This window comes from Balaenoptera borealis (assembly GCF_965194805.1).
Source record: "Balaenoptera borealis genome assembly, chromosome: 6".
In the NCBI taxonomy this organism is placed as follows: domain Eukaryota; kingdom Metazoa; phylum Chordata; class Mammalia; order Artiodactyla; family Balaenopteridae; genus Balaenoptera; species Balaenoptera borealis.
In genome coordinates, this window is record NC_138863.1 from 3,391,637 (window position 1) to 3,412,112 (window position 20,476).

The 20,476-nt window shown below is 51.9% G+C and overlaps 1 protein-coding gene across 43 annotated transcripts in view; it reads left to right on the forward strand.

Annotated features, from left to right (window-relative positions):
- The window catches only part of LOC309630595 (uncharacterized protein), a gene marked incomplete at its 5' end in the record, with an annotated part of 33,048 nt that extends 14,692 nt beyond the window's left edge, over positions 1–18,356 (forward strand). For 3 of the 43 annotated variants that reach the window (XR_014245786.1, XR_014245796.1, XR_014245800.1), the window contains 7 exons: positions 5,093–5,183; positions 5,509–5,661; positions 6,176–6,255; positions 6,755–7,001; positions 7,251–11,565; positions 11,959–12,233; positions 13,771–18,356. Coding sequence is in view for 2 of the 43 variants with exons in the window: in XM_082396007.1 (XP_082252133.1) it covers positions 5,093–5,183; positions 6,212–6,255; positions 6,755–6,784 (165 nt within the window). Of the gene's footprint in view, positions 1–4,997; positions 5,184–5,508; positions 5,827–6,175; positions 6,256–6,754; positions 7,002–7,250; positions 11,566–11,958; positions 12,234–13,770 lie in introns of those variants that run through there. The other 40 variants (XR_014245793.1, XR_014245799.1, XR_014245801.1 and 37 more) reach the window with 35 other exon arrangements.
- Between the last annotated feature and the right edge of the window lie 2,120 nt (positions 18,357–20,476).

Here is a 20,476-nt window from a genome sequence, read left to right on the forward strand (position 1 = left end):
GGGCTCAACAGATGAATTTTGAAGGGATGCAAACATTCAGTCTACAACACTATTCATTTTTATGAGAATAAAACACGGCATTCAAATAATTGCCCCCCTCTGGAAGCCTCTAGATAAAAATGCCAAAGCTGCAGCAGTTACTGTTGGCTGAGACGGACAGCTTCGTCATGTGAGAGTCTGAATGTTAGGGAGTGGTTGGTCTACAAGAATGGAGACCCACAGTGAAGACAGTGTGGTGCCAATGCAAATACAGGCCAAGGGCAACCAGCTCAAAGCAACCCTGGGCCCCGCTCTCAGTTTGTGTCCCCCAGAAGCAGACTCTGAGCACATCTGATGCAAATAATTTATTTTTGGAGGTCATTCCAGGGAAGAGGGGAATTAAGGCAGGGAATTGAGGTCAAAGAGTGTATTATCAAGTCAGTTACACCACGGGCGACTGGAGCTGTGCCTGCTGGGAGACGGGGTGTGAGGGGAGCATATGCCTCAGAATTATCACATCCTGGGTTGAGGATTCTGAGATTTCATCCACCAACTCCCATCACTGATGGAGACTCTTACCCTCGGGAAAGATGCTTCAGGCACAGAGCTTTGCGGTTACCAGTAAATCGCTTCCGGTCACAGCACGGGGTACAGATATGTGTAGCACTGAATACACCCCTCTGCTATAATTTCTCCATGTGCCCTGTGACCCCAGAGTTTGTCCAGCCCCGCAGTGGGGCCTCCACTGAAACTTCCTGCCCTGTGCCCAGATCTCCGGTGCCCTGTGGCTACAGCCCTACCCTCAACCCCACCCACCTGTGCAGGGTGGGAACCCTGCTGAGCCTTTTCCATCCCTTCCCCCTGCCCCAGGGTTAAGCCCCACCCCTTTTTCTCTAGTGATGGTCGGGCTCAGGGCTACATATGCTACTTTCCCGACCCTCACTGTGTCCTAACTCTGGCAGGATCTTCAAAGGATGTGAGGAAAATTAAATATAAATTTATTTCAAATTACTTTGTTTTCTTAAAGAAAGAATGAATTATGATGTTAGTGTCACTATAGAGCTATAGCAATTAAGACTGTATGGTATTGGCAAAGGGATAGATACATAGATCAATGGCTCAAAATGGAGAACCGGAAATAGATCCACACAAATAATGCTCAACTGATATATTTTTCCCCTTTTTTTTTTCTTTTCTTTTAAAAATTTTATTGGACTACAGTTGATTTACAATGTTGTGTTAGTTTCAGGTGTACAGCATAGTGATGCATTTATACATATACATGTATCTATTCTTTTTCATATTTTTTTCCCATACAGGTTATTACAAAATATTGAGTAGAGTTCCCTGTGCTGTACAGTAGGTCCTTGTTGGTTATCTGTTTTATATATAGTGGCGTGTGTATGTTAAGCCCAAGCTCCTAGTTTATTCCTCCCCGCCACATTTCCCCTTTGTCACCATAAGTTTGTTTTCGAAATTTGTGAGTCGGTTTATGTTTTGTAAATAAGTTCATTTATACCACTGTTTAAAAAATTAGATTCCACATATGAGTGATATCATAGGATATTTGTCTTTCTCTGTCTGACTTACTTCACTCAGTATGACCATCTCCAGGCCCATCCACGTTGCTGCACATGGCATTATTTCCTTCTTTTTTATGGCTGAGTTATACTCCTTTGTATACAGGTACCACATCTTCTTTGTCCATTCCTCTGTCGATGGACATTTAGGTTGCTTCTATGTCTTCAACTGGTATTTGAAAAAGATGCAAGAGCACCCATCCAGGAGGGACAGCCTTTTCAACAAAGGGTGTGAGAACAAGTGGACGTCCAAGGGCAAAGAAATGAGCCTCAGCCCAAATCTCACACATTTTACAAAAATCAGCTCCACGTGGATCACAGACTTAAATGTAAAGTATAAAACCAATAAACTTTTAGGGGAAAAAAAAGAAAATAATTTAGATCAAGGGCTAGGTGAAGAGTTAGTTGTTTGACTTCAAAACACCAAAAACACTGTCCATAACAGGAAAAAAAAAATGGATAAACTGAAGTGTATCGAAACTAAAAACTCTTGCTCTGTGAAAAATTCTGTTAAGAGGATGAAAAGAAACGTTATACACTGGGAGAGCATGTTTGCAAACCATACGTTCAACAAAGGATTAGTACCTAGGGTATATAAAGAACTCTTAAAACTCAACAGTAAAAAATCCCCCAAACAATCCAATTAGAAAATGGGCAAAAGAAATGAACAGACATTTCACCAAAGAGGATTCACAGATGGCAAATAAGCACACGAAAAGATATGCACCCTCAATTGTCATTAGGCAAATGCAAACAAAAACCACAATGAGATATGACTACCCATCTGTAAGAGTGGCTAAAGCAAAAAATAGTGATAACACCAAATGCTGGAGAGAATGAAGAGAAACTGGATCATTAATACTTGCTGGTAGAAATGTAAGATGGTACAGCCCCTCTAGAAAAGAGTATGGCACTTTCCTACAAAATTGAACATGCCCTTACCCTATGGTCCTGCAATTGCACGATTGGGCATTGATTCCAGAAATTTGAGAACGTATGCTCACACAAAAACCTGTATACAAATGTTCTTAGAAGCTTTACCTGTATTAGCCCTAAACTGGGAACAACTCAGTGTCCTGCAATGTGTGAAAGGTTAAACAACTTTAAACTGTGGTGCATCTGTAGCTTGAAATACTTCTCAGCAATAAACGGAACAGACTATTGGTACATGCCACCACTTGGATTGTGATTTATGGGAATTATGGTGCATGAAAAAAGTCAATCTCCAAGGGTCACAAATTGCGTGGTAACATTTAAGTAGCCTTCTTGACATGACAAATTTATAGAGGAGGAGAAAAGTTGAGTCATTGCCAGGGGCTAGAGAGGGGGGAGAGAGGGAGGTGGCCATGGGAGTGGAAGGCATCCTTGTGATGGAGCTGGTCTGTATCTTCACTGTGGTGCTGGCTACGAGGATCTGCAAGTGTGATGAGATTGCACAGAACTAAACACACGCACCCACGCACGCACACACACCAGTGCACATAAAACCGATAAAATCTGAATAAGGTCAATGAATTGTATGAAGGTCAACTTCTTGGTTGTGATACTGTGCTACCGTTATGCAAAATGTTGTCATGGATGGAAACTAGGTAAAGGGCATTTTGGGTCTCTCTGTGTTACTTCTTACAACTACATGTGAATCTACAGTGATCTCAAAGTAAAAAGTTAGAAAGTGTGAATGAGTTAAAAGAGATACGAAAACTTGTACACAATGTCCAGAGCATAATTGCCCACAACGGGAAAGAATGCAAATATCTGTTAATGGGTGAACGGGTAAGCCAAGTGGGGTTCTTTGTGCAGTGGAATGCTAACGACTCCTCAATAAAAAGTGACAAACTGATGATAACACAGCAGCTTGAGTGGCTGTCATAGACACGCTGAGTGCGAGAAGCCAGACACAAGAGGACATGGAATATGGGCCCATTTACACGAAGCTCTGCAGGAGACGAATCTAATTTCGTTCAGGTAGGAAGTTGTCTGGAGCTGAGGGTGGGGGCTGACTAAGAAGGGGCACAAGGGGTCCTTTTGAGGTGATGGAAATGTTCTCTGCCCTCATTAAGGTAGTGGCTACGTGGTTGCATGCATTTGTTGAAACTCATCAAAATATGTACTTAACGTACCTAGGTGTGCACATTCATCAGAAATCATCCCTTCATCTGTTGATGGATATTTAGGTGGCTTCCATGTCCTGGGTATTGTAAATAGTGCTGCTATGAACATTGGGGTGCATGTGTCTTTTCGGATTATAGTTTTCTCCAGATGTATGCCCAGGAGTGGGATTGATGGATCAGACGGTAGCTCTATTTTCAGTTTTTTAAGGAACCTCCATACTGTTCTCCACAGTGGGCACCAGTTAACATTCCCACCAACAGTGTAGGAGGGTTCCCTTTTCTCCACACCCTCTCCAGCATTCACCTATAAAGGAAAAGAATGGAAAAATTGTATATATATATATGTATGTATAACTGAATCACTATGCTGTACACCTGAAACTAACATGACATTGTAAATCAACTAAACTTCAATAAAAAATAAATACATAGTCACAGAACTTCAGTTTTTGTTCCCCTTTCATGTAAAATATATAATTGAAAGTGAGGATTTTCTTCTATTTCTGGGTAACTTCACTAGAAATGTTTCTCTCACACTATCTAATTGCATATTAATAGAAAGAAAAAAATCATTGAAATATCCATTTGAAATGAGTGCATTTGGGTGTAAATTATATCTGATTGAAAAGGCTAGGCTTCCCTAAATCTGAGCAGGAGCTTTTTAGCTCAGCAGTAGAGCTGGTTACAAACGTCAGTTTTAGAGCATAGTTTCCCATGTTCCAATTGACAGCTGGATGAGATTTCTCTCTTAAAATATTTCTCTGCATTCTGTAGATAATTTAACTCATTCCAGCTGGGCCCTAACCCTCCCATTCCCTGTGGCTCATGTGATTAATTGTCTGTTTAAAAGTGTCTGCGGAGAAGAGATTTTTGGCTCTGGGGCTACACCACATCAGTTTCTTGGGGTGGGGCCCCCATTCTTTCTCATATGGGGTTCCCTCAGGGCGAAATCAAGATGTAATTGAGACAAGTTTTTACAAAAGAGTAGCTTGCCGTTGCCAATATGGAGGTGAGCCACTAAGATTTCCCTTTAAGAAAGAACTTGCTGGAAAGCTGGAGAGAGTTTGCTGGCAGCCTGGGTTTTCAGCACCTTGAGGATCCATTCTGGTGCGTGAGCCGAGGCTGCTCCTTGTGGGCAGCTCTGGACAAGCTCCGGGCACAGTGAGGGGTCAGAGCCTGGCCATTTCTACCCAGCGCAGGACGCTCGCAGGGCTGGCTGGTGCGTCCCAGCAGAACACTGCAGTACGAGCGCTCCCAGGCCTGTCCCTCCCCGCTGGTGTCCCAGGACCACCTGCATCACCTGCTCCCGCGCCTCTTCCTTTCCCAGGCATCGTCCGCCACAGGTGTCTTGCAGTCTAACTCTGCCATGGCCAGTGCCTCCCGAAGACTGGAAGTCACATACTTGCCAACCTCTTGTTTCAGCCAGAATCCAACCAAGACCACAGAATCCACGCCGGTTATTTCAGAGAGAGGACACAGTGCAGGGAAGTGTTTCCACAGGTGGCGGAAAGAGGTAAGGAGCAGAATACAGAATAAGACAATCAAGACATTAGCAAGAGGAGGAAGTCACCCACCCCTCTAGGTCCAGAGGGATAATGGGAGGAGGAGGAAGTGTTGCTGGAGCCCAGGATCCGGGGCCACCCGGTGGACACTGGCTTCATTTCAGGCATGGCATGTAGGAGCTGGGATCCCAGAGGGATGGGCTGGAGGATCCTTTGTAGTCAGGTTGGGGGGCACCTAGAATGGAAAGGGAAAGAGAGACAGTGAGAGAGAAAGTAAGAGAAAGAGAGAGAAGTAGAAATATCCTGACTCGCCCCCTGCCTGTCCTCTTCCACCAGTGTCTGCCCCTGTCTAAACCCACCCAAAAGCTGGAAGACAATAGGGAATACTGTCAGGATATGAATCTGAAAGAAAACAGGCAAATGACCAGGACATCTTTCCAAACCTCATCCATGCTAGTTTACTGGAAGCCGCATCATGAATTTACGTAGGTGGGTAGGTGGAGGGCTGGATGTATGGATTGCTGTGTGATAAAGCAAATACCGTGATATGTTGACAGCAGAATCTGAGTGGAGGAGATCTGGATACTCACTATAAGGGGCTTTCAACTTTGCTGTATGTTTGAATATTTTTGTAATAAAATATTATAGAAGAAATGCCCTCTCTAAGTGAAATTTCCATCTTTCAGTGGGGAGAGGCAGGTTCGTTTCTGGTATAACCACGTCTTCCTGGAGCACAGTTACATAGCCCTTTCTTTCGCTTTGCTGAGAAAACAGTGAGGGACAGTGTAACCCGCCCCCCCCCCCCGCCCCCCGGTCGGCAGCATTCGGGTTTCTCTTCCATCTCGGTGGGGCTGAAAGTGCGGGCCCACGAGCACACTTCAGTCTATGATACGTTCTGTGTGGCTCACCCGTTGTTTTACAACTTTTGAGTTAGCTACTCACATTGAAAAATCTGAAAAATTACCATAAAAATCTAGAAGGTCCAACTTTTCTTTGCAAACAGAAGATCTGACCACACTGGGCCTGCGTTTCTCCATAGCAACCGTTGAATGGAGTCGAGCCAGTTGGATGGTGCCCCCTCTGGTTTGCCCCTGTCTCCACCGCTCCCTGTTGTCTCGCACCTGGCCCACTTTACTCACTTAGATTTCCTGTCTTGGCCCCGAAAACAGTTGCATTTAGGACCCTGGGTTCATTAAGACATGTCTATTTATAATGTGCATGCTACGACCATCCCTCTAAGGCCACATTCCTTCGGCTGCATGAATCCACAAAGCCCCTTTGTGACTTGCTGTATCCACGTGCCACCTCTGTTTGCTCACGACTTTGAAATGGATTCTTTTAAAGTCAAGCCCTAGTTTTCACATTTGCTAAGTAGTAATCCTGTAAAACCAAGAGTTTGGTGTACTCTGCAGTTTTATTTCTAACACAAGATAAAGCACGCTTGTGCCTGAAACCTTGGAGGTCATCTCTCACGCTCCAGTGGCACACGCTCCTTCCTCCAAGAACGCTCATTTGTTGATGCTAAGGCAGATTGCCCGAAGGACCCACCCCACCTCATTAACTTGGTCGTCCCTCTCCCCAGCAGCGCCTTTCACGCTGGGTTACACGTTAACCATCCTAGGCCGTCCTGCGAGCCCGGGCTGCCTTTCACGTGCATCTGAAACTCCAAGTGCATAGAATAGTCTCTCAAGTCCTCCTCTCTCCGAGAGCTGCCTGGCTCTTGCCCTTCCTGAGTCCTGCTTCTTCGGTGCGTCTTGGGATTTCAGGACATTTCCCATTGGCTTAAGTTCACTCAAGTTCATCTGGAAGATCCATAACCAGTTCAAACTGTAAGTTCTTCATCAGGGATGGGGTGTGGTGAGAGATGGGATCACGCTAGAGGGAGAGACGGGTTTGCAATGCCACACTGAGGCTCTGTCCTGTCCTGTGACTATGAATGATTTCCCCTCTCCATTAACCCGATAACTTGTAGAAATTGCTCTGTTAATCCCAACATAGTTGGAAATAGGCATAACAACATTGTTGACTGAAAAAAACGCGCAACCTAAAAAAGTTTAGAATTATGTTCTATTCGGCAGACTTGCTGAGGGCTTCAGCCCAGGACGCAGCCTCTCCGATGCCCTGAGGGATGGCTCTGAAGAGGCAAGGGAGGAACCAGGATACATAGGAGTTTTTGCAACCAAGACCAGGTAGCCGGCACATCAGAAGATTACCGTTAAAGAAAAACCAAGCATCTCAAGTTCATGGATTTAGAGCTTTTCTAGATATGGGAAGATGCAGGAGTCTGGGCTCATCGAAATCATTCCTTTGATTTGCACCTCAACTCTCTAGGGCCAGTATCCTGCTTTTTCCATCCTGAATCCACTCAGGGTGCACAGTTGGGGACGGCTGCAGTGGCCGCTGGCTTCATGGCTGCAGCATCCTTTGTTTACTGATACGGCAGTCGGCATTTTTCGTCCCCAGCATGCACGGCGAGAACACCGCCCACATTTACTGAGTGCTTACCACGAGCCGGCACACGCACCGTCTAATTCAACAGTCACACGAGCGCTGCAAGGGAGCTACCATGACTTTGGCCACTTTACAGGTGAGGAAAGTGACATTCAGAGAGGTTAAGTGTGTGACTAAGACCCCACAGCTGGTAAGCGATGGAGTCAGCCCTCGAATCCAGGTTCGTTCAACACCAGGTCCACACTCTGGACGACTTGCTGTTCGCGGGCATTTGATGCTGATTCATTTCCTGTTCTTCTGGTGAGTTAACCCCCGTCCCTTCCACCTTCACTTTATAGGTCAAGTGGTTTTGTTGCTCTTGGATTTCTCTCCGGTTTCCCCACCTTTGCGCTCACACGGTGCCCTGAATTGGGTGCAGTGTTGTGAAAAGGCCACACAAATCAACTCGCCCCATGAGGCCAATTTTCCTCCCGCAGTGGTGCTGTGTGTTCTCCTCCTGAACTAGGTGGGAACCAGCAGCGGCATCCAGAAAGCTTCCGCCCCCGAGAGGAATGAATTCCTCTCTACCCCAGCCAGCACCACAGAATGCTCTGGAAAGAAGACCAGAGGTTGGTGTCCTAATATTACTCAGCCCTTGTTGTCTGTGGCTGAGTAATGCCCACCCAGTCTTAGAGCCAGTGGCACGGGTGGTCTGTGCCTGGCGTGGCCTCCACACCCAGCCAGGAGCGAGCAAGAGGCTGGGGGTGAGGAGGGGCCCACGCTATCCTCCAGCAGAGGCCGTCGCTGTACTAGGGAGCGGGGGTCTCGGCATAGGCCCACCAACGCGGGGAACCATCCTTTAAAGGGGATGGATGATGGGGCAGAGATGGAATAGTCATCCGCTCCTGCACATTGCTACACCTCCCTTGTGGTCAAGTTGGGAGTCATAGGATTAGTTCTGGCCAATGGAAAGTGCCGTGTCACTTCTGAGCAGAGGCATTTAAAAGTCACTGTACTTCCTTCAGGGCGCTCTCTCTCTTTTCTCCTGCCATGATGCCTTTGGAGACCACACATTGCAAATGATGTTAGTGACAAGATGGGGATGAGCCACCCACCTGCTGAGGGCTGTGGCTTGAGTGAGTGTGGTACTCAGTCTTCAGAGACGGCCCCGATGCACCACACTGCCTAGTCTTCACACCTGTTTTAGTCTTTTCGAGCTGCTATAATGAAATACCATAGATTGGGTGGCTGATAAACCACAGATATTTCTTACAGTTCTGGAGGCTGGGAAATCCAAGATCAAGGTGCTGGCAGATTTGGTATCTGGTGAGAGCTTCCTGGTTCATAGATGGCTGTCTTTTTACTGTGTCCTCACATGTGGAGGGGGCAAGGGAGCTCTCTGGGTCTCTTTTATAAGGGCACTAATCCCATTCTTGAGGGCTCTGCCCTCATGACCCAATCACCTCTCAAATATCAAATCTCACGTCTCCTAATATCATCACCCTGGGGATTTTCAGTGCACAGCAAATCCTTGTGTAAAGCTCTCCCATGCTGAAATCTGGGCTGGCCCTCTGACTCTCTTGAGCCAATGGAACGTTGCAGAAGTGGTCCTGGGTCAGTTATGGATCCAAGTTCTAGGAAGGCCTGGCAATGGATGCTTTCCCACTTGGGGAGTCCTAAGATGTCACATAAGAAGTCCGGGTACCCTGCTGAACTCACCAAGTACAGAGGGAGATGCCTTGGGGCTATTCAGAGGGAGAAAGATGCTCAGCTCTCTCAGTGTCCCAGCTGAGTCCGGTGTTCTGGCCATCCCTCCTGAGGGCCCAAGCCTGTGAGTGAGCCATGCTGGACGTTCCTGCCCAGTCAGGTACCCAAGACGACCGCATCCCCAGGCAACACCGTGTGGAGCAGGAGAACCACCCAGCTGAACCTGTGCACCTGCAGAATCAGGAGCGAAAAGAGAGTGGTTGTTTTGAGCCACTGAATCTCGGCATGATGTGCACACAGCAATAGATACCTAACGAGGTGAGAGAGGAGACTCAATGGCGCTGTGACTTGGGGGGTTTGTCTCTTGCAGCAGCTGGTGTTCATTTCCCTGATGTAACAGATGATAGCCCAGTGGACCAGCCAGGAGATAGCAGGGCCTGCACGCTGGCGAAGGTGCCAAGACTGGGAGGCTATGCAGGAACAGTCCTCATGACCTGATTGACTAGATGAGGAGAATAAGGGAAGTGCAGAGGCTCTGAGAGTCCAAGCCTGCGACTGCACGGGTGGGAAGGTCCTCAGAGGGGGCTGGAGACCCGGGAGGAGGAGAGACCTGCTTGGGGAAGGAAGCAAGAAAAAGAAGGCATTCTGGTTTTGGATTTAAGGTGCTGATGGGATCTCAGTAGGAAAATAACCACCAGGCATAGTGAACTTGATTTGCTGCTCAGGTAAGACATTAAGCCTGGAAATGAGTGGGGGAAAGAGAGCTGACTCCATGGGAGAATGATGCCCATGGACAGGGTAGAGAGAAAGGGAGGATGGGGCTGAGGGAGAGCCATGGAAAATACCTCCATGGACATGGCATCCGAGGGACCAGCAGTCAGGGAAAAAGGCTAAGGAAGAGCTGGTGCAAAGAGGTGATTCCTCAGAGCCTGGGGTAGGAGAGTGTCAATGACTGGGTGGGGTCAATGGCATCAAAGCCTGTGGCAGTGCTAAGGGGCAGGGGCCTTGAGAAGAGGGCCCTGGACTCAAGCCAGAGGCAGCGGTGAATGAAAAGGCGGCAGAATATATTTGATCTTCATACATGTATTCATCCATCTGTTCATCCCTCTATCTGTCCATATATTTATTTATCCATCCATCCACCCATCCATCCATCCATATATCCATCCATTTATCTATTCACCTACCTACCCATCCACCCACCCACCCATTCATCCACCTACTCATCCATCCACCCATCCACCCATCCATCCACCCATCCACCCATCCATCCACCCATCCATCCATCCATCCATCCATCCACCCATCCATCCATCCATCCATCCACCCACCCATCCACCCATCCATCCATCCATCCATCCATCCACCCATCCATCCACCCACCCACCCATCCTCCCATCCATCCATCCACCCATCCATCCATCCACCCATCCATCCATCCATCCATCCATCCATCCATCCACCCACCCACCCATCCATCCACCCATCCATCCATCCATCCATCCATCCACCCACCCATCCATCCACCCATCCATCCATCCATCCATCCATCCATCCATCCATCCATCCATCCATCCATATATCCATCCATTTATCTATTCACCTACCTACCCATCCACCCACCCACCCATTCATCCACCTACTCATCCATCCACCCATCCATATTCATCCATCCATCCATTCGTTCCTCTATCCAATCCTCGTTAGAGCTTACCATGGGCCATGCAGGGGAATTATATTAGAGTAAAACAGATGTGGTCCTGCCCTTTGTTGGGAACACTCAGCGAACCCCCTTAAACGCTGAGATGCTCAGATTTGACGATCAAGCTCTCTCCTGCGCACAAAAGGTCACACAAAAGGCTGTAAAGATAACAGCCACCATTTGTCAAGCTCTTGTTTGGGGCCAAGCCCAGTAACTTGTGATTTATGTGCTTTCTGCCACTTAATCCTCCCAAGAATGCCTACATAAAGTGGGAACTGTTCGGAGATGACTTGACCGAGGCTGAAAGGGGTTACAGATCTTGCCAAAGCTTGAAGGGGGTGCTGGGATTCAGGCACAAGGCTGATGGCCACCTACCAGGTCTCCCTGCCCCCACCCATGCCCCTGGGAGCTCTGTCACCCATCACCCAGCCCTCTCCACCTCTGCCCCCGCCAGGAGAGAGGGCCTCCCTTGATCTGCTCTGGACATCAGGATTTATCTTCTCACAGAAGCAATGCCAGAGTTGATGTTGAGGGGAACCGGAAAAGTGAAAATGGTAACGTACTTTCATACATTATTGGAGGAAGAGACAGCTATGGGTTAACCTGATGACCCATGAACACAGTTTCTATGGGAAAATACATCTCAAGCTTCAAAGGACTGACTTGGAAACACAGCCCTGGAACTTAGCCTGTGTATAAATCAGGGACTGTTTGTAACTATAAAATTTGTTTAATTTAAATGTGGACCTGACTGGACTTTGCTTTTCTCACTCTGGTTCCTTCTCTGACTTTTTTCTTGTCCTTACGCTGTGCAAAGACCCTGGGCTTCCTGTTCAAGCTAATTGGCAGGAATCATACTGTCCCTTAGGAGACAGAGCATGCATTTTGGTAACTACCCCTTAGAGATGTATTTCATCGCTGTGGAAAATGTAATTCTGTTTTCCTAGGTGACAGCCCTGTCTGTGCAGGGGCTCCGAGTGGGCTCAAGGCCTGGCCAGATGCTGCCGATGTGCTCCGTGCAACGTGGGGAGCTGAGCCCTCAGGTGCTTCCCGGGCCACGTGACTCTTGGCGAGAGCCGGGTCTAGGCGGCTGTGCGGCTGTGTGATCTGCCCACGCCGGGCTGTCCATACAGGACACCCGGTTCTGCTTCGTGGACGCCTAAGGTGGTGTGGAGGCAGAGGAGGGCTTGCTGGAACTGCGATTTGGCCCTTCCAGCCAAGTGTGAGTCAGGCCTGTTTTTAGCGGTGCCCCTCATCCAGCTGGGCCAGGTTTGACGCTAGGGGCTTTCTGCGTTCGGCAGAAAATACCTCCACGGACGGCATCCGAGGGACCAGCAGTCAGGGAAAAAGGCTAAGGAAGAGCTGGTGCAAAGAGGTGATTCCTCAGAGCCGGTGCAAAGAGCTGGTGCAAAGAGCTGGTGCAAAGAGGTGATTCCTCAGATTCCTCTATTTCCTTGGTCCAATTGCTAGATGATCTGGGGACTCGGCATTTTCCAGCTGATATTTCTGCACACGTGACTCTTAGCAAGGCTGGCGGTGGAGGGAAGGAACATTAGCCGTTGCAAGAGCTGGTGACATTATGACAGTGATGTTTGTTGAATGACTCTATGGGTTCTGCCAGCCCGTGGGCAGGAGCAGGCATGGCAGATGGCGAGGCACTTGCTGTAGCCCCCACCTGTTCTACCAGTGCCAGACATGACTAGGTGGTCAGGATACTCTCTCCCCCTGCGCTCGGACACATCAGAAAGGGGGCTGTGATCAATTAGCAGTGGCTGCCGCTGAGGGTGTGGAAGTGTGGGGACCACGTCCAGCTCTGTGCCTTCTGGGGTGGAGGGTATTTGTTGAAAGTTTAGCTACTGTATGGAATCACTTACATCTGCTCTATTGACAATAGTTTGTTTTAGTGTGTTCAGAGCACTTTAATTTGGGATTCTGCAGAAGCAGACCCCCAGACCAGAGTTTGAGTGCAGGTCGTTTATTTGGGAGGTGGCCCGGAGGAACGGGAGGCCAGGGGGCCAGTGAGGCCGCGGGTGTGGATGCATAGCTTCCCACTGTGGGCCACGGGGGCCTCTCGGAACTGTGTAGACTGTTTCCAGAGTCGTCCCCCTCAAGGGGCGAGCAGTGGAGTATTTATTCTGCATCCCCGGCCTGTCATTGGAGGAGGGCTGCTCATGGGTCCCTAGTGCCTCAGCACTTTTGTCCTGCCCTTGAGTGTGAGACATTCAGGTCTTGTTTCCACAGAGAGCCCTCAGGCCGAGAGCCTCCGGGCTGTGGTGGGAAGAAAGGGGGGCTGTGCCCGGGGTGTGGGCGGGCACCGTGTCTGCCCCAGAAGAGCAGCTTTGACAGTGTCGTGACCAGAGAGAGCACTGCCCTGGATCCGGATGGTCTGGGGTCAGGCCCCGGCCGCTCCAGGTAGCACTGGGTAGCACCCAGGCTCTCTGGCAGGTATCATTCCTGCCCTGTCACCCGGAGGGGTTTGCTATGGGGGTCAAATGAGGCAATGCCTGTGAAGATGCTTTGTTGAAAGTCTGCATCAAGGTCATTTCTGGCTGCCTGCCTCCCTCCCCTGGGGTCCTCTCCTCCCTGGCGCTCTGGGGAATGGCTAATTATGACCCCCCTCATCCCAGCCAGCCAAGCTGGGCCAGTGGAGGGTCCCCTCCTCTTGGCCACAGTGCACGACCCAAGGAGAGCCATTCGAGCCTTGCTTGGGATTGAGATGTGGGCCCCGGGAGACAGGAGGCCTCTGCTCCTTATCGCAGGGCGCTGTAGCCTGGGGCTGCTGACCGTCACCGTCCCAAGCAGAGCTGAATGGCAGAGCGAGAGAGAGGGACAGACAGACAGACAGACAGATGGGGAGAGAGGCCTGATGACCTTGTTTGAGTCGGGATCCAGTTGTCACCAAAACTCATGCCTTTCTTGAAGCTTCCTGTTAGGTGAGTCGTTTTGTTCATTGGAACGGGGGCTTGTGTGATTGGCAGCGGGAACCCTTCTAACTCAGGATAGAGACACAGGTGCTGGGTTATGTTTGCTGCAACTGGAGGATCTCAGAGCAGCCACTGCCGGACCCTCGTCAGGCGTCAGGATGGGGCGGGCCCCAGGTCAGGCGGATTCAGATTCGCCAGGTACAGTGGGGGAGCCTTTGCAGCTGTCTGCGGGTCCCCCCCTCCCACCTCAGTGCCCCTCGGGGCCAGTGTCTGCGAACCCCGCCCTCGGGCTCCCCCGCCCCCGCTCCCGTGGCTCCTGCCCCACAGTCTCAGGGCCGCTGGTCTCTGTGATTCATGCTCAGCCCTCGAGGAATGAGGAATGAATTCCTGCTGCTGACCTCACAGGCAGCCTCACCCAGGGGGCACGTTCACAGCTTCTTGGTAAAGTCTGGAATTCTCACACTTTTCCCCAAGTAGCCCCGTTGGGGAGGACATCAGGGGTCTGGGCCGGGCGGGCTGGGTGCGACCTCTGATGCCTTGTCATCACTCAACCTTAAAGCGCATGTAACATTTGCTATTACATAATCCATCGCCATAAAATAACGCTCGCAGTGACTTTAGTCTGCACTCCCTACCCCCATCTTTGAGTTCAGCGACTCTCCGGGGCGATGGTGGAGGGTTAGCCCGTGATGCCTCACCTCACCTTGTCCCCCTGGGGGACGAGGACCCTAGTGCCACAAGCAGGGCCCGTGTCAAACGGGGAAGTTGGGGTGGAGGCTGGACTCCTCGAATCCCACAGATGAGGCTGCCTCCGCCACTCCCGGGCCCTGAACCTTCCCTTCCTCCTCCCGAAGCCTGATGGTCCTCCTTCCTTCTCTCAGAGACCACACTCCCCCCGGGGCAGCCTCGGGCCCAGCCCCTCCCCAGGGCCTCCTGGTCTTCCAGCAACACGACTGTCCTCCTTCCCCAGGTCCCTGCAGCCCTGGGGTTCTGGCCGCTCCAGACTCTTACCCAGTCCCCCCACCCCTGGGACTCTGTGAGAGGCCTGGCCACCTTTAGGGGAGGGAGGGTGCACGATGTTGCCTCATCTCTGTCCCTGCGGCACAGGGCAGCCTGCCTGGCACATAGTAGGCGCTCACTAAGCCGGGGCTGAGCCGAGTGCCCGCAGGGCTGCCTCCCTATGTCTCATGTGGGGCTGGTTGTCCTTTCTGACCATAAGGTGAGGCGGTTTGAAAAGGCTCAGCAGTGCCGCAAGGGGCCGGAGGGGAGTGGGTCTTCCTGGGTGACACCAGTGGGGCCCCGGGGCTGCTCAGGGGAAGATGGAAGCTGCCCGCTGGCTGATGAACGGGGAGGGGTTGGGGGTGGCGCAGAGATGCTTCCCAGCATTGTTCCTTTGCCGGAAGGGATGGGGAGGAAACGGGCTCAGCTGTGGTGGCAGGGGGCCCCTGTTAACAGGGTGGGAGAGGCTGCCGCTTCAGGGCCAGATGCTGGGAGGGGCTCTTTGGGAACCTAATGGTGTGGGGTCCGGAGGGGGGTCAGGAAGGAGCCCCCTGGCTGGTTGACCTTGGACATCACAGCAGGAAGCCCACTCCTGATCCCCCAGTACGTGGATGTCAAGGACGTTCCCTCCCCCTCCTCCCCACACGCCTCTGCCATCAGACTAGCAGTGGGCCCTGCGTGGTGAAGGGGTGGTGACGCCAGGCCACGCTTGTCTGGGCAGAGTTTTGGCCGAGCCCCCCTGGGGTTATCAAGGGGTTGTGTGCGTCCCTACAGTGGCCACAGGGCTGGACGGCGGGAGAAGAAATGGCTTTAAGGCTAAGGGCTACCCTGGGCCTATGGGGACCTGGCCTTTCCCGTCCAATCACACTGACCAAGGTGCGCCTATCCCACTGGCCAGCACGGAGCTGAGCTTCCACGTTACACATTTAATACTTTGAGCAGCTCCGTCAGCTAATTACAAACATGAACACAAATACCCCAGCTGAGTTTTGACAAAGGTGCAAAAGCAGTTTAGCAGGGGAAGGACTCTCTTTCCAACAGGTGGCCTGGAGCAGCTGGATATCATAGATGGAAAATGAACCTGGACCCGTCCTCACACCTTCTACAAAATTCAGCTCAAAGGGTTACGATCTGAAATGTAAAACATGAAACCACGACACGCTTAGAAAAACCAGAGGAGGAAATCTTGGGGACCTCGGACCCCGAGTGACAAGTTGGGTGACAAGTTGTTAGATTTGGCATTAGAAAGTATGATCCATAAGAAAAAAATTGATAAATTGGACCTCATCAAAATTAAAAACTTCTGCTTTGTGCACGACCCTGGTAAGATGAAAAGACAAGTTACAGAGAGGGAGAAAGCATATGCAGAGGTCCGACCTGACAAAGGACTAGTGTTAGGACACGGGAAGAACTCTCAACGGAGAACATCAGCAGAGGGAAGACCCCGGAGACGGGTCTCCTGGGCCCTGCTCTGTCCAGTAGAACTTCCTTTTGTCCAGTATGGGAGCCACGGCCACACGGGCCTCCCCGCCCGCTGGGATGGGTCTGAGGGTGGACAGCTGGCCCAGCGTCTTGGCTTGAGACCCGACCCAGCCACCAGTGCTTGCCAGCCACGTCCAGTGGCCCTCAAACTGATCTGAGAGAGGTGCTCTGTCCCACGTCCCAGTGACGCTAGGACAGTGCGAGCTGGACCCTGGGGGACCCTGGCTGCGGCGGGGGCAGCGGGTCCAGGAGGGAGCCTGAGCCTGACACTCGGGGAGGGATGGGGCTCAGCCTCACCCGCTTCAGGCAGCCGCGTGAGCGTGTGGCAGCAGAGGCCGCCTGGCTGGGTGGCGACCTGCTCCTCTGGTTGGTCCTGCTGCTGCCATTGCCGTGCAGTTGGAGTGGACGAAGGCCTAGCTTAGGAAAGGGGGGGCGCTGCTGGGCGTCGGGCAGGCTCCTAGTGCCCCCTGGCTGCAGCTCCCCTCTCTCTGACGTCGGCCTCATCACCCCCCCTCCCCGCCCCCAGAGATGAGGAACGGGTCCTGCTGGCCAGTCAGCCCCTGACCGTCCTGATGCCGGACCCTGCACCTCCTCGGGCCTGTTCAGTGGTCAAGCTTATGCTTTTCCCAACACTGCGAGGCCAGCTTTAAGGAATGTTTTTCGCAGAAAAGTATCGTCTATTCATGTGGTATGAAAATGGCCTGAGTTTGTTTCACTCTGGGATTTAAAAAGTTACGACTTTATGGTACCCTGGAGCCCAGGACTCAGATGGCCACCGTCCCTCCTGGTGGGCCTGGTCTGGGAAGGTCCTGTCCCCGGACTCTGGCCTGGCCCTGGCTGGCTCCCCACCAGGCAGCCAGCGTGACCCCCCAGAGCAGAGCTGGACCCCATGTCTTCTCTGCCGGGAGTCTTGAGGCCTCTCCCCTCACTCAGAGTCATGGCTGGGCCTCCACGCGCCTCTGGGGCTGCGTTCCTTCCCGCCCCCACCTTCCGGAACTTTCCACGTCATTACTCCAGCCAGGCCCCAGCCCCCTCACAGGCCTCCCGTCAGTTGGGCTCCCCCCTGGATGGAGCCTGCATGAGGGCTGGGGTCCAGGCCTGTCCCCGTCCCCCAGGGTGTTACACAGCAGCACGTGACACGGAGAAGGTCCTCGATACAGGGACACGTGTGTGAGGAACAGAGGGCCAAACCGAGGGCCGAGCACGTGACACCACATGCCGCGTTTGTCACAAGGAGAGTCAACTTGATGGCATCAGAAGAGGCAGGCGGGTGTGCCCCGGGCGGGAGCTCGGAGGACTGTCTGCTGCGTTAGCGAGTGATTTTCCAGGCTGGCCGTGTGTGTTTGGTGTCATTTATGGAGGAAGCAGCAGCGGCCAAGGAACTGATGGAAGTTCAGCCTCACCAATACACTGGAAGCCACAGCACCGCTCCTCCTTCCGAGCCAACTTCCAGGACCACGAGCATCCCCAGCCGGGTCCCTGCGGGACGTTTCAGCGCGGCCGGGGCCAAACAGGAAACACTCAGGTTTCCTGGAAAAGCTTTGTAAAACTTTGACAAAAGTGCTAATCTGGAGGATCTTGACGTGGGTGTTGGGAAACTGGGGTGAGATGTGGAGGATTCCGCGGGGGCTGCCAGCACACACGCTGTTTCTCCAGGATCACGTATGTCACGTATGACATGCTCCTTAGCTGAGATCTAAGGCAGAGAGAGAGAGAGAGAGAGAGAGAGGGGGGCAAAGGGGGGGAGGGGGTGTGGGGAGAGGAGGAGAGACAGAGGGTTCGAGAGCCTCTGCTGAGGAAGGTCAAGGCCTCGACACCACCCTGCTCTCCAGCCCAGAAGCCCAGAACTCCGAGGGTCCCATGGATCAGACTGCTCTCACCGTGTCATGGGAGGGAGATTACAAGGAACAGTTGAATAAATACAACTTTCCACTCGAAAATGGGCCTCAGACATATCATGTTATTCCAATTTTTTTTTTTTAAAGTACAAAGATAATTCTCCCCATCTTGGCATTCTGAAGGGGAGTTGTATTTTCCTTCTCTTCTGGGTGTTCTTTTCCAGCCTGGTAAATGTCTGCTTAGATTAGGGATAAGAAGGACCACATGAGCAAGGAAACTTCCAGACTTGGGTGTGGGGCCTGGCGGCCTCTTCCCGCCCCCCCCCCCCCCCCCCCCCCGCCCTTCGCCTCATCTGGGCTGGGCCTGACCCAGACTCGCGGCCTCCCTGTTGCTGTCTTGGCCTGGGTCGGCCCCAGGGATGCTGTAGAACAGTCCCCATCCGTCCAAGCCACCCGGCTGTGCCCGCCCTTTGGCTTACGACGGGGTATAATCAATACAACCTCTACTTAGAACTCTAATGTCCTGGGGAAACTGGGTGTCACTGGTAGCCTGTGCCTTGAGCATGATGCACCTCGCCCCGAACCCCAGTTTTCTCAAGCAGCCCCTCCCAAGGGCAGGCCTAAAATAAAATACTGTAATGAAATGGCCCCCCCTCGCCAGCCCAGAGAACCCCCTGCCCACACCCTGTCTTGGGAGGGTGGTGAGGGTCCTGAGTTCCTTGTCTAGCCCCTCCCTGGGGAGAGGACACTCTGAAGGTCACAGCCGTGTGGTCCCTGCCCCCTGAGGTACTGGGACAAGTGCCCGGCCAGGAGCAGCTGGGGACCCTCCCTCCTGCCTGGTCATCCAGGGGGCCGGGGTCTCCGCACTCAGTTTGTCACCTGCTTGGGCAGATGGCAAGGGGACGGTGAAGCTCACGCATGCAGGGAGAGCTGGACACTGGTGACCCCCAGCTGGGGGAGAGTCACCTCTTGAGAAGCTGGGGTGCAGCGGAGGACCGCTGCCGGGCTCCCGGCTGGGACGCCATCGTGGCGGGTGGGTAGACGGCAGGGATCTTCCCCGTTTGGTTCTCCTGTGTGTCCTCAGGGATGAGAACAGTTCAAACCTCATCGGATCGACTCGTAAACAATGTCCCAGCACCTCCCGTTCCAAAGCAAGTCTAGACTAAAAGAAAGGAGTGTGGATTAAAGAAAAATCCCTTGGGAGCTGGAGTTCAGCCTCCCTCCAGCCACTGATTCCAGGCGTCCCGCTTGACCTTCGGGCCTCAGTTTCCCTGTTGGGAAACGGTGGGAACAACAGCCGGCGGCATCATTGTTGCTGGAGGGTGTGGGGGGAGGGATTCCGGGGGTCGGGGTGGGGAAGCAGCTACGGGCCAAGTAAACACGGTTATCTGTTGTTCACCAGGGAAGCGGTAGCGGGGCTGGGTCTCACATCACTGTCATCAGTCACCCAGGGCTGCTGATGTTTCTTGGTGGAAAAGGTGGTGAACACGCGGAGCGGAGGGAGCTGGGACACAGTCTCCCAGGAAACCTCCGGGAGGTGTCAGCAGAGCCCACCTGAAGCCAGAGCGGGCAGTCGGGGTGGGGGGTGGGGTGCCTGGAGGGGACAGGTCGTCAGGGAATCAGGCCCCCTCTGCCCTGGCTCCCATTTTGAAATTGACAGGCCTACCAGTGGACTAGGGAAGAACAAATTGGACTCCACATGGGATCTGTTTCTTTTACTTTAACCTTTGTATTCTGTTGCTTTTGCTTCCAGTTAGGAATGTTGCCTAGAGCCTGAAATATACAGGACAGCCCATTCTCAAGGCTCTGACCTTTAAGGATGTAACACTTTTCCATTCATATAAAAATAAAAAGTTGCGGATCAGAGAATAACATGTGTCTTGTTGGAGGTTTACAGGGACATCCTGACCTGGCCTTCCACGCCAGTCCCTCACATTGCCTTTAAAAATGCTTTGATGAAACCTTCGGGGAGTTGGGGGTTTTTTGGGCATGAGCCACCTGTCTCCTTGCATCTCGCTGCATTAACCCTTTCTCTGCTCCAGACTCCAGCATTTCAGTGCCGTTTGGCCTCAATGTGCGTCGGGCACGTGAACTGGCGTTTGGTGACACACATAAAATCATTTACTTCCAAAGCATAATCTTCCCTCTGCTCAGTAATCTGGATTTTCCCATGTCGTTTGCATTTCGAGGACTCTGTGTCACCTTGGGAATAATTAATATAC